The 12,848-nt window shown below is 51.1% G+C and overlaps 1 protein-coding gene across 6 annotated transcripts in view; it reads right to left on the bottom strand.

Annotated features, from left to right (window-relative positions):
• The window catches only part of PLEKHA2 (pleckstrin homology domain containing A2), a 79,949-nt gene that overhangs the window by 21,217 nt on the left and 45,884 nt on the right, over positions 1 to 12,848 (bottom strand). For all 6 annotated transcript variants that reach the window (XM_067022419.1, XM_059049238.2, XM_067022416.1 and 3 more), the window contains exons 5-9: positions 11,472 to 11,569; positions 5,412 to 5,552; positions 4,445 to 4,591; positions 4,042 to 4,110; positions 3,609 to 3,679 (exon numbers count right to left, since the gene is read on the bottom strand). In XM_067022419.1, the coding sequence (XP_066878520.1) occupies positions 3,609 to 3,679; positions 4,042 to 4,110; positions 4,445 to 4,591; positions 5,412 to 5,552; positions 11,472 to 11,569 (526 nt within the window). The remainder of the gene's footprint in view (positions 1 to 3,608; positions 3,680 to 4,041; positions 4,111 to 4,444; positions 4,592 to 5,411; positions 5,553 to 11,471; positions 11,570 to 12,848) is intronic.

Raw genomic sequence — 12,848 nt, 5'->3', positions numbered from 1 at the left:
GAGGTTTGGAGGAGGGAACTTGCTTCCGCAAGGCACAAGGCGAGAGGTAGCTGACGCTCAGCCACAAACCTCCAATCAGCCGAAATTATTTACAGGGTGAAATGCCTACTCTGTGTATCCAGTCACCGTGGAGAACATATACGGAGTAAAAGATCCAATTCCTTCTCCATGAAAGAACATAAAAAAGCAAAACTGTACAATCAGATGTTAGACTGCACGTTATATGCCAAGAGTTAGAATAATTCCAAGAAAGGACTCATCACAGGGGGACTTCCCCGGTGGTCCAGTGGTTAAGACTCTGCGCTTCCACTGCAGGGAGGCCCGGGTTTGATCCCTGGTTGAGGAACTAAGATCCTACGTGCTATGTGGTGTGGTCAAAATATTTTTTAAAAAAAAGAAAGAAAGGAAGAAAGGACTGATCACCGGCAGGGCTGGCTTCAGGAATCAGGACTCGGAAGGAAACAGCAGGTGCGCTGCCAGTGACCTGGGTACCTGGGCAAAGCAGGAGCACAAGACTAAAGACCCACATGGGCGGGGACAGCACTCAGGGGTCAGACGGACCCGGGACCCAAGCCTGACACCCCTGGGAAAAGGTATTTTAGGGGACTTCCCTGGTGGCACAGTGGTTAAGAATCCGCCTGCCAATGCAGGGGACACGGGTTCGAGCCCTGGTCCGGGAAGATCCCACATACCGCAGAGCAACTAAGCCTGTGTGCCACAACTACTGAGCCTGCGCTCTAGAGCCTGCGAGCCACAACTACTGAGCCTGCGTGTCACAATTACGGAAGCCCATGAGCCTAGAGCCCGTGCTCCGCAACAAGAGAAGCCACCACAGTGAGAGAAGCCCACACACAGCAACGAAGAGTAGCCCCAGCTCGCCGCAACTAGAAAAAGCCCGAGCACAGCAATGAAGACCCAACATAGCCAATAAATAAATAAATTTTTTTTTAAAAAAGGTATTTTAAGAATATTTTTAAAACTTTGTGAGCCTTTCTACCCCAACTGTAAAATGGAAATCAGAAGCCCCCCTCCATCAAGCTTCTTACCACAAAGATCAGTTGTAAGTTATATAAGGCATCTCATGAGTTACATGAGGCACCTGGTACAATGAATGTCACACGGTGGCCGTTTGAAATGCATTTCATTCGCTATTATAATTACTTTCTGAGTATCTGAGTGGAGATGGCTCTTCTTTCTGGATAAGATGGTTTAACCTTTTAAACTATTCATACACATACAGCACCATCATGTAATCTACTACAAAGGAGGTAAAAGCAAAACAGGGAGGAAATCCCCACCCTTTTCATATCTACTTCTCAGGCTACATGTCGCCTTTTATTTTTTTTTTTTATTTATTTATTTTTTTAACATCTTTATTGGAGTATAATTGTTTTACAATAGTGTGTTAGTTTTCCCTCTACAACAAACTAAATCAGTTATACATACACACATGCTCCCACATCTCCTCCCTCTTGCATCACCCTCTCTCCCACCCTCCCTATCCCACCCCCCCAGGCGGTCACAAAGCACAGAGGTGATCTCCCTGTGCTATGCAGCAGCTTCCCACCAGCTATCTAATTTACATTTGATAGTGTATATATGTCCCTGCCACTCCCCCACTTCGTCACAGCCCACCCCTCCCCCTCCCCATATCCTCAAGTCCATGCTCGAGTAAGTCTGTGTTTTATTCCCGTCCTACCACTAACCTCTTCATGACATTTTTTCCTTAGAGTCCATATATATGTGTTAGCATACGGTATTTGTTTTTCTCCTTCTGACTTACTTCACTCTGTATGTATGTCGCCTTTTAAGTCAACTCAATTCAACTCAACAAAACGTTAACTGACTCCTCAGATGCCCTGACCCCCGTGACTGGGTTTGGGCGACCCCAGTCTCACAGGCCTGGAACCCGGAGCCTCGGCAACTTCCTTCCCCAAGGATCTTCAACTCCCTCAATTCTCTTCCTCGGAGTTCAGGCTGACTCTGGCTCAGGCAAAGCGCAAAGCGCTCTTAGGAACAAACTTTATCTGGGTTCCCTAAGCTGCCCCAATACGCCCATCAACCTGCACGGGCCTCCAGGGTCAGGAACAGGCCCCATCTCTCCTCCACCCACTGTCACCTCTGGAGCCACACTTCTGCAATTTCCATCCGTAGCACCTTTCACAAATGATAATTTGTCGGTGGGAACTTCCCTAATCTTCCATACTCTGCAACTGCCCTTTGCAAGGCTCACAACAGTCCCTGCTTCCTTGGGCCACAAAACACCTCGTTTTCATGCAAGAGCCTCCCCATGCCTTCCTGTGAGATCAGTCAGCCTGCTGCTAACAGCTTCCCTGGGGACGCAGGCTCTGCATGCACAGCCCGTGGGACGGAGATTCAGTGTAATACCCCTACAGACTACAGACTGAGGGACAGAGGAGGACTGCTAGGTGCCCGGATGCCCGTGGGTCGCTAAAGTTTGGTTCCAGGGGCACCTGTATGGGTGTTGGATATGGGAGAGCCCTCGAAGAGGCCCCAGGTCCCCAACTCGTCCTACGCTCTGTGGCACTGGAAAGGTGACCATTTCCTAGTGGAAAGAGGAACACATTAAAAATACTTCCCTGGTGGCGCAGTGGTTGGGAGTCCGCCTGCCGATGCGGGGGACGCGGGTTCGTGCCCCGGTCCGGGAAGATCCCACGTGCCGCGGAGCGGCTGGGCCCGTGAGCCGTGGCCGCTGCGCCTGCGCGTCCGGAGCCTGTGCTCCGCAGCGGGAGAGGCCACAACAGTGAGAGGCCCGCGTACCGCAAAAAAAAAAAAAAAAAAAAAAAAACTTCCTCGTCCTGCCCAAGAGCATTGCTGTGAATCATCTTCATGTTAAGAAGACATCAGGGACTTTTGTCAAAATGGGGAGAAGAGAAAAGTATAACAAGTTCAGGGCAGAGGCACTGGCGTAAACAGGGGTCTGAGCAGATGCACTGAAAAGCAAGTGACTAAGGGCACAGTCCCCCTCCCCCTCCGAGCCCAGGCCTCCTGTGAGATGAGCAGCTGACCCCTGAGAAGCGCCTCTCCTTTGTTCTATATCCTTTCTTTTTCTCCATCAGAAAAGTACCCCATTGGCTCATTTCAGGAGTGAGAGTAAGGGGATGGAAAGAGGGGTAGGTTTGCCCGGCGCCATTTCACAGCTGCGGCAGCTTGGATGTGGAAAGTCAGCCACAGATGTCAGGGAGACAACATCTTCCTGCTCTTGGAAGAAGGTTCTGGAATAGAGCCTCAGGAGGGGAGTAACAGAAGAGTTAAGGCTGAGACGAAGTGAGAGAGTGGCATGGACTTACATATACTACCGTAAAAGAGATAGCTGGTGGGAAGCAGCCGCATAGCACAGGGAGATCAGCTCGGTGCTCTGTGACCACCTAGAGGGGTGGGATAGGGAGGGTGGGAGGGAGACGCACGAGGGAGGAGATATGGGGATATATGTATGTGTATAGCTGATTCACTTTGTTATACAGCAAAAACTAACACACCATTGTAAAGCAATTATACTCCAATAAAGATGTTAAAAAAGAAAAAAGAGAGAGAGCTAAGAGGGCACATGGAGTTCTGACCAGAGAAGAATAAGCAGAGACAATTACCCAGACTTGACCAGACACTCGTGGGTCTTGAGAACATCCTTGAGGAATATGGTACGCAGCGGTTCTCGGTCCTGGGGGGAAACAGAGAGAGAGAGAGAGAGAGCATGAGGCTGTGAGCCCAACGCCCAGACCAGGCAGCCATCGTCATCAGAGACGACTGGCTGAAACCAGGTCGCAAACTAGACAAGGTCTCAAAATAATCAAGAGAGGAAAGGAATCTAAGAAGATGCTCTGTGGCCCTGACCACGAAGGCAGGGAGTTAAGGCCACTTTACATCACCGTGAAAATGCGCACACCAGGCGGACGGAGGTTAGACACAAGCACCCCCGGAGTCTGTGTGCCCGCGTCTCTGCTCAGACACACACACGTGGGTGTGACTCCTGTGCCTCTGCCCCCCACGGCCTCTCAGGCGGGCCCCAGAGTGACTACAGACCTGCTCACACTTGAAGTAGCAGATGGTGAAGTCGTCCAGCGCAAAGAAGCGCCGTTTCCAGCTCTTGCGCTGAAATAAAGCGTCAAGAGCAGGATGTTAGAAGAGTTCCCAGCATTTCCGGGGGTGCGTTCTCGTTCTAAGCTCCTGGGGACCCCGCCCCACCGAAGCCAGGCTCCCACACTGGGGGTCCGGGGCAAGGACTTCTTCTCACGGGGCGACTCCCCGGATCACCTCGAGCTGCGGGGCGGGAGTTCTCCCCACCCCAGCCTCTCCCCGGCTCGGGCGGTTTGGGCCTGGCTGGCTCCACGCTCCGCCTTGCAAACTGCCCTCCCCTCTGCCTCGCCCACACCCACTGGCTCCCGGGGTCCCCAGAATCCCTCCCAGCCCCCACATGGACACTCACCACATTCCCTTGCTTCACACAATAGCCGCTCTTAATGAGGGGGGGCCCGGTGGGGACACGGCAGCCTGTCGTGGGGATGTAACTCTGAGACCTTCGAAGGATGGTGTGGGAGCCGGGCTCACTCCCTTCGTGCCCATCCCCACCGTCCTACAAGGAAACAGCTGCAGGATTAGCGCCGCCCCCTCCGGACGCAGCCACGCCCCTGACCCCACCCTCTCCGGCCAATCGTCTCTTCCTCTTGGGCCACGATGGCAGCCAAGTGAGAAGTAAACCAGATGGGTAAGCTGGGACGAAGTGAGACAGTGGCATGCACTTATATACACTACCCACTGTAAAACTGATAGCTATCTAGTGGGGAGCAGCCACAGGGCACAGGGAGATAAGCTCGGGGCTTTGTGTCCACCTAGAGGGGTGGGAGGGAGATGCAAGAGGGAGGGGATATGGGGACATATGTATATGTACAGCTGATTCACTTTGTTATAAAGCAGAAACTAACACGCCACTGTAAAGAAACTATACTCCAATAAAGATGTTTAAAAAAAAAAAAAAGGAAAGAAAGAAAGAAATCAGAAAAAAAAAAACTTTGGCTTTGCCCCGGGAAGGCCCTGTATGAGGTGCGTTCACAGACCAAGGCCGGGGGGGTTGGGCAGACCCAGGAGAAAGGGAGACTCTGAACGCCAGCTGGACGAGGCCAAGGGACAGTGGGGTTTCTTTCCAGCCATCCTCGACCCCACTTCTCACGGGGTTCACAAGCGCCAGTCCCCGTGGATGATGCAGAGACGTACTGCCCCAGAACTTCAGATGCGGTGGCCTCAATTTCTGCACTGCCGGTATCTTCTTGACCACCCCACGTGCACTGGCTCCGCTACCCTCACCCCTTCCTCGGTCCGGCCCTTCTGTCATGTCACTGACACACCACGGACACCCCCGAACCCCTCCACCCTCTGGCAGCCCCAGGCCCCTGCACCTGGTTGATGGGCGTGTGTACCACCACACCTCCGATGATCTCTGTCTTATAGGCCACCTGTGGCTTCTTCTCTAGGGCCAGAGGAGTTGCTAGGCTCTTGAGAACTTCGGTGGTCAGGGGCAGGTTCCCAACTTTGGGTACCTGGGAAGAATGACAGAACAGTGAACAGGGAACAGAAGGCCTAGGAAACGTGGGGAGGCAACAGCAGGAAGGGGGAGGGGAGGAAGCTAATGTACGAAATTATAGCACGACGCCCCTCTCCCCGCTACCCTTCCATCCATCCAAACCTGTATATGAGGAATTCAGCAAGCCACGCCCACCGCACGCCCACACACTCAACAGATGTACTGAGCACCTACCATGTGTCAGCCCTTGGCTGGCTAGAGACCAAATGTAAAACAGCAAACACAGACACATGTCCTGCCCTCACACCACATACGTGCTGATCAGGGAGACTGACCAAAAATACAGAGCAAGACTAACAATCAGAATAATTACAAATCGTGGCGAGTGCCACGAAGACAATCAACAGGAGCTGAGACTGACAGCAGCAGGGGAGCGACTTGAAACGGAGTGCTTGGCGTGGCTGGTGTGGGTGGTGGAGGTCCCCAAGGGGAGAGATGCTGAAACAGTAACCTGGTGGATGAAAAGGAGCCGGGAACAGAAAGATGGGAGAAAGCACCCTCAGCAGTGGGTGAGGAGAGGGGGTGGTATATGGTACAGGGCTCGGGGAACAGGAGCTCTGGAGCCCCAGGGCCTGGGGTGTAACTCCTGACCTGTCACTAACTGAGCGACATACTCATGGAGTGGTCACGGTCATCAAATGATAGAGGATATAAATTTCAACACTTTAGAAATATGAATAAAAATACAAAAGTTTTTTTTTAATTTTTTTTTTTTTTTTTTTTTTTTTTTTTTTGCGGTACGCGGGTCTCTCTCTGTTGTGGCCTCTCCCGTTGCGGAGCACAGGCTCCGGACGCGCAGGCGCAGCGGCCATGGCGCACGGGCCCAGCCGCTCCGCGCCACTGCGCCACCAGGGAAGCCCCAAAAGTATTTGAATTGTCAAAATATTCTAAGTAGGGCTTCCCTGGTGGCCCAGTGGTTGAGAGTCCGCCTTCCGATGCAGGGGACGCGGGTTCGTGCCCCGGTCTGGGAGAACCCCACGTGGCGCGGAGCGGCTGGGCCCGTGAGCCGTGGCTGCTGGGCCTGCACCTCCGGGGCCTGTGCTCTGCGGCGGAAGGGGCCACAGCGGTGAGAGGCGCACATACCGAAAAAAAAAAAAATTCTAAGTAACTTTTTATAAATGGTGCTAACACTTACAAATGCAGCCCTTTCTGTGGAATGAGTTATCTTTGCTCCTCTCCATGACGGAGTTCGAGCACCACTGCTGATGAAAGAATCACGGAATTTTTAGGGCAAGTTTGAGACCACAGGTTGCAAACTGGTGGCCCAAAGGTAGACGTGCCCCAGCGGTGTTTCATTTGTCCTATCCAGTGTTTTTCAATCTGCTGTTAAAATCTGGGATATTTCACGTAAAAATCTCGATTTCCAGTGAACCAGCTGTCCACTCTTCGGATGGGGAACAGATTCTGCGCTTTGCCGCGGTCCTGGACATCCTCCCAGCCCGAGGTCATTTATCCTCATTCATGTTGCCGCTTTTCTTCCTCCTTGTCCATTTCTCATTTATACTGGAAAATTGTTCGTCACAAGACAGGCCCAAGAGTAGTCCAGTTTTCTGCCCAAAGCCGATTAATACCTAGACAGAGACCAGACCCTGACGCTGCCGATGCAGTACCCACCGCATCACAGAGCCTGTGCTTCCACAGATGTAGAGAACAAACATACGGACACCAAGTGGGGAAAGCAGGGGCGGAAGACTGGGGAGAGGAGATGGTGGGATGAATTGGGAGACTGGGATTGACGTGTATACACTAACATGTATAAGACAGATAACTAATAAGAACCCGCTGTATAAAAAATAAAATAAAATTAAAAAAAAAAAAAAAAAAAAAAGCCTGTTCTTCACAAGGACTCAACGCCTCGTGTTCTCTCTCCGTGTGGATCTGCCAGGAAAGTGACTGCAGACACCACAAGAAAAACTAACATCCTCTTCCACTTCTTCTACAGCCCTGGGAGCTAGAAAGACCTAAGAATCCAGACTGTTCAGGAGCTCACGGCCCAAGGATATATTGTATAACGCAGGGAATATAGCCAATATTTTGTGATAATTGCAAATGGAAAGGAACCTTTAAAAACCATATAAAAATTAAAAATTAAGGGACTTCCCTGGCGGTCCAGTGGTTAAGAATCCGCCTTCCAATGCAGGGGACGCAGGTTCAACCCCTGGTCAGGGAACTACCATCCCGCACGCCTTGGGGCAACTAAGCCCGCGAGCCGCAACTACAGCACCCACGCGCTCTGAAGCCTCTGCGCCACAACTAGAGAGAAGCCCGCACGCCGCACCGAGGAGGCCACGCACCACAGCAGAGGATCCCACGTGCTACAGCTAAGACCTGTTGCAGCCAAAAATAAAATAAATAAATACTTTATTTTTTAATTTAAAAATAATAAACTATTGCAAGCCACGGGGGGAGAAAAAAGAGCTCACAGCTCAGGGCCACAGGAGAACTCTGCCTGCCAAGGACAGGGACCAAGGGCCACACCCCCTGGCATCTATCGAAAGGACTAAGACCATCATGATTACACTGGGGTCCCAGAAAGAAGACAGGGCCCCTCTTCCTGGCCTGTGCACTCAGCTTAGACCATGGTGACCTCTGCCCGCCAACTCTCCAGATCGGGCCAGAAATCCACCCTGTCCTTTCCTTCTGGCTGAGGGACAAGCACAGCTCCCATTGCTTTGGGTCTCTGTTCAGTGCCAGGCAAAGTACCCATCTCTTTACTGCATTATCTCTCATCTCAGACGATCTTATCGAGTAGGCCTTATTTTCTCCATTTCACAAATGAAGTAAACTAAAGCTCATGGAAATGAAGTAATTGCCCCACTGCTAAACACCACTACCTACCTACTTGGACCACCCTTTCCGATTTCTCTGTGTTTTGCTCTGATATGAGAGAATTCTTTAGGGATGTGGATTAGTGCTGGGGTGTCCAGAGATATAATCACCGTGGAACAACACAACTGCCTCCAAATGACCCAAATGAACTCCTGAAACCCAGCAAAGAAGGAGGGAAGCGGCCTTTCAGCGTTCACGGTGGCCAGAAGGGGACTCCTGGTGGCTTGGCTCTTGTCCCTACATCGTGGGCTGCCTCTGGCCAACCAGCTGGAGCCTCTGCAAAGGTGTTTCCGCTTCCTGAGACTCTGAATCAGCCTGTGGAGGGCAAACTCACCAATAACTACACTCCAGATCTTAGAAACAAGTTCATCCTCTTGGTTTGTGTATCTCCCAGAATCCCAATGAAAGGTGGGACCCCTTTCACCCACCGTGGAGGGTCCTCAGATGGGGGAGGTCCACAGGGTTCCCATTTGCAACGTGAAACGAAATTTGCAAGGACTCATCTTTCTTCCCACCAGGCATGGCTAGATTGCTACAAGGAGTAATCCAACTTGGGAGGGAAGGGGGGAAAGCTGTGCTTTACTTTTACTGCTCAATTTTCAACCCTTTTGAAAAACTTTAGTGAGCTGAATAATGTCTCCCAAAATTGTCCACCCATAACCTCAGAACGTGACTTTATTTGGAAATAGAGTCTTCGCAGATATAATTAAATTAAGATGAAGTCATGCTGGTTTAGGGTGGGCCCTAAGACCAATGACTGATGTCCTCCTAAAAGGAGAGGTCACACAGACACACAGGCCATACAGTGGTGGAGATGGAGATGGAGAGATCCAGCTATTAGCCGGGTAACGCCAAGGACGGCCGGGGGCCACTGGGAGCTGGAAGGGGCAAGCAAGGATTCTCCCCCCTGAGGCTTCAGGGGGCACGTGGAGGGCCCGGCCGACACCTTGATTTCAGACTTCTCAGGACTATGCGAGAATACATTTCTGCTGCTTTAAGCCGCGCAGTTTGTTACGACAGCCCAAGAAAACTAACACAGGAATACTGATACTCCGAGCGAACTCAATTCTTTAAATATCATTATGTAGACCATTATCTTCAATCATAAGAACTCAACGACGCAGCACTAAGTGACCAGTGATCTGCCGGCAGAAAAACTGGCTCCTGACCCTGGGAGGATCGCTGATCTCCAGGCACTTCCACTGCCTCGTTTATAAACAGAGATAATCATACCTGCCCTCCCTACCTAGGGTTTTCACAAGGCTAAAAGAAGCCATAGATATAAAAGTGGTGTGTAATCTAACCTCTTTCATTACAACTGCTGCTCACTTTTCATATATTTATAAACTCTTTGACATCTTGGAAGTCAGAAGGTCCTGGGTTGGAACCCCAGCTCTGCCATTTACAAAACTCTAGATTTGGGGCAAGACTCTCATTTCCGTTTTCCTCATCTTAAGAACGGCAGTGAATGTACCTGTCTCACAGGAGTGACATGAGGGGTGAAGAATGTGGAAAGCTTGGTTCACTGGATATGCTGTCTGTGTCTTTCATCTCCGCATCTCCCCTGGGATGCTTCACTTTGCACACAAGGTGCCCTAAGATAAAAATGCATGGAATCAGGCAGTAGGGTACCTCTCCTCTTCCTTCTGTCATACAGGACCCGTGGCGGGAGGAGCGAAGAGATGTATCAACGGAGCAAAGGAAAGTCAGGAGGACGCTGGAGGTTACGGAGCCCCTGCAGAGGCTGTGCCGTCCCCGCAGGCCCCTGGGCTCCAGGCCTCTCGGTACCATCTCGCTGCCTCCCACCCGTCACCAATCACTTCTGTCCAGCGGGGCCAGGAAAGAGGATGGGGAACTAGCTGCTTCGAGCAACTCTACGCTCAAGGCACAACAGCAAGGCAAAGAGGCCACTGCTGCCTTGCAGGCTGTGTAGCCCAGTTCACCGGGCAGGACCAAGAGAGGGAACACTTAACGAGAAGAAGGTATTAGACATCGAAAGACACTCCCCAAATTGTGGAAGACGCAGAAGGGTGAAGACCTCAACTTGAACGAAGAAAACCTTTACTAAAGTCAGCATTCTAGAGCCACACACATAAACATGTGGGTAGCAGAAGGGAGTCAGCAGCTCCCTCCCCCATGCCACCCCGCCATTATTTCTCTCCCTTTTCGCAGGTTTACCAACGTTTATCAGAATAATGAGCCAACAAGCAAATCCGCTTTGTACTCTGCTTGGGTGCGGTATCCCAAGTGCTGGGTAGAGTGTACAGGTTTCTTCTATTACTTTACTCCTGGGAACGCTGAGACACCGGGGAGGATGATCTGCCCCAGCACAGACTGGCTGTTACCGGAACTCACTAGAATGTAAGCCTTTCTGACTGTACGATACAGAAAATCAAGCTTTTCAGCAAAGCGTGGATTGCATGCCCGAAGTCTGCCTGGATTTATCGGTTAAAGGTCCAGTTTTTTCCAAACATAGTTTCCCCCTCTCTTCCTCCCTACCCATCTCCCTTTCTTTCTCTGTATTTCTAAGAAAGGAGTTCTTCGTTAGACAAGTCAAGGGAAACAAGAGTCCTCACAGAACAAGCAGTAAACTGGTGCTTATAAACGGAAGGCTTTCCCAGGACAGGTCGGTGGATGGCGTGGACTGGTCTCCAGGTGGCTTCTTAGAGTCAGAAGAGTCTCACCCAAGCCAGGAAAAGGTTCTGACTTCCCTCCTCACGGGAGTTGCCTTTACTCTGTTTCTCGGAGTCAGCAATCTGTTTTCCAATCCCGCCACATTCTGAATCAGCATCCCAGAATGACCCAAACCACGACCGCCCAGGAGCCCTCCCAGGAAGCACAAAGGGGACACTCCATAAACTTCCCCTTGAACTTGATTCAAACTCAGACTCTCAGTTCAACTTGTGGTCAGTCGGCCAAGGTGTGAGAAGAGGTAGGGGAACTAGTCTGGAACAGGGTCCTGGGAAAGTCCCCGCCGCCATCTGGGTCGTTCCCGTGAGGGGAAGAGGCCCGGACTCCCTCCAGAAAGGAGAAAGATCATACGTACAGTGATCTTGCTGGCTTGGTTCAGGGCTTCGACCCAGTCCTTCAGATCTTTCTGGTCATTGGCTTGAAGAAAATACCTCTGCGAGAGGGCGTTGATGACTGCAAAAGGCACGGGGGAGAAGAGGGAAGAACCCAGGTCAGAACACACACAACACAGAGACCCCACAAAACTAAGGCGCTTCGACTAGCAGGGCGGAGGACGCCCGCCATGCAGACGGAGACGTTTCCCACGGCGCAAAGTCACCTGCGTGAATATCTGGGAAGCAGAGGGCTCTCATTTTTAAAAGGTGTGGCTTATTCCATTGGCCACAAGACAACAACAATAGCCTTAATGTGTTGCTGTGCAGTGAGGCGGCTCATCCACCATCCGTAAGACGCACGCTTGGACAGCTTTTCAGAGGCGCCAAGGGATTGACAGTCGTGATGATACATATATAATTTTGGCCCCAGTGCTCCCAGTTTCCACTGGCACAACTGACCCGGGTTAGGGGTCTTGTATGTGGTTGAGAAATGTAACTAAGCTTGCCTGCGATCAAGTCTGTGACCCGGACCTCATTTTCAACCTGGTCTTTCCTCTGAGCACTCCAGAAAGTCAACAATTTACTTCTGGGTTCATTTTTTTTTTTTTTTTTAAGATCCGCTGACCACAAAATCTGAGAGTCCTGTTGGAGCTTGGTCATGATATTTAAAGGGGGTGGGAGAAAGAGCACAAAAGAAGTTTGAAGCCACCCGAAGTTGGGAAAGGGGACAGCCCAAAGGACCATTTTACTTTCCAGGCATAAATAGGCTGGAAGTGGAGGAGGTGAGCATTGTGGAGTAGACAGAGAATCCCTTAGTTCATTCATGTATTCATTCAGCAACTATTTAGTGAGTACCCGCTGTGTGCCAGGAACCACACTCTTAAGTGCTGGGGATACAGCAAAGGCAAAGCAGAGGAACATCCCTGCCTTCATGGAGCTCACACTCAGAACCAGAGAGACAACAGAAGCTATCTGTTGGCATCTGCTCGTAGCACGCAGTACAGCACGGAGAAGGCAGTAGAAGGCAATTAAATACTCATGATTCAATGACCTGCCTCCACTGAGCGGCTCCGCTTCCTGTGTCGCTCCCACTGGTCACTCATTTGGCAACAAGACTCTCAACAGAACGTTCCCCCCAGCTCCTTCGAGTCTCCACGTCTCCTGAGCACACCGTTACTCTGCTCTGAGATGAAGGTTCCCGAAAACTTCAGGTAGATACCCAGCACCCTGCCCTGCGGAGCCAGGAAAACTGAGACACCACTGGCCCCTGTGCCTCCGTCTCATGTTGTTAACAATCTTTGCAGGGAGACCAAGGAAAGGAGTATCACTTGAGACCCGTGGACGTGGCTGGGACAGCA

This window comes from Kogia breviceps, chromosome 20 (assembly GCF_026419965.1).
Source record: "Kogia breviceps isolate mKogBre1 chromosome 20, mKogBre1 haplotype 1, whole genome shotgun sequence".
Taxonomy (NCBI): Eukaryota; Metazoa; Chordata; class Mammalia; order Artiodactyla; family Physeteridae; genus Kogia; species Kogia breviceps.
This window is presented reverse-complemented; position numbering and strand designations above follow the sequence as displayed.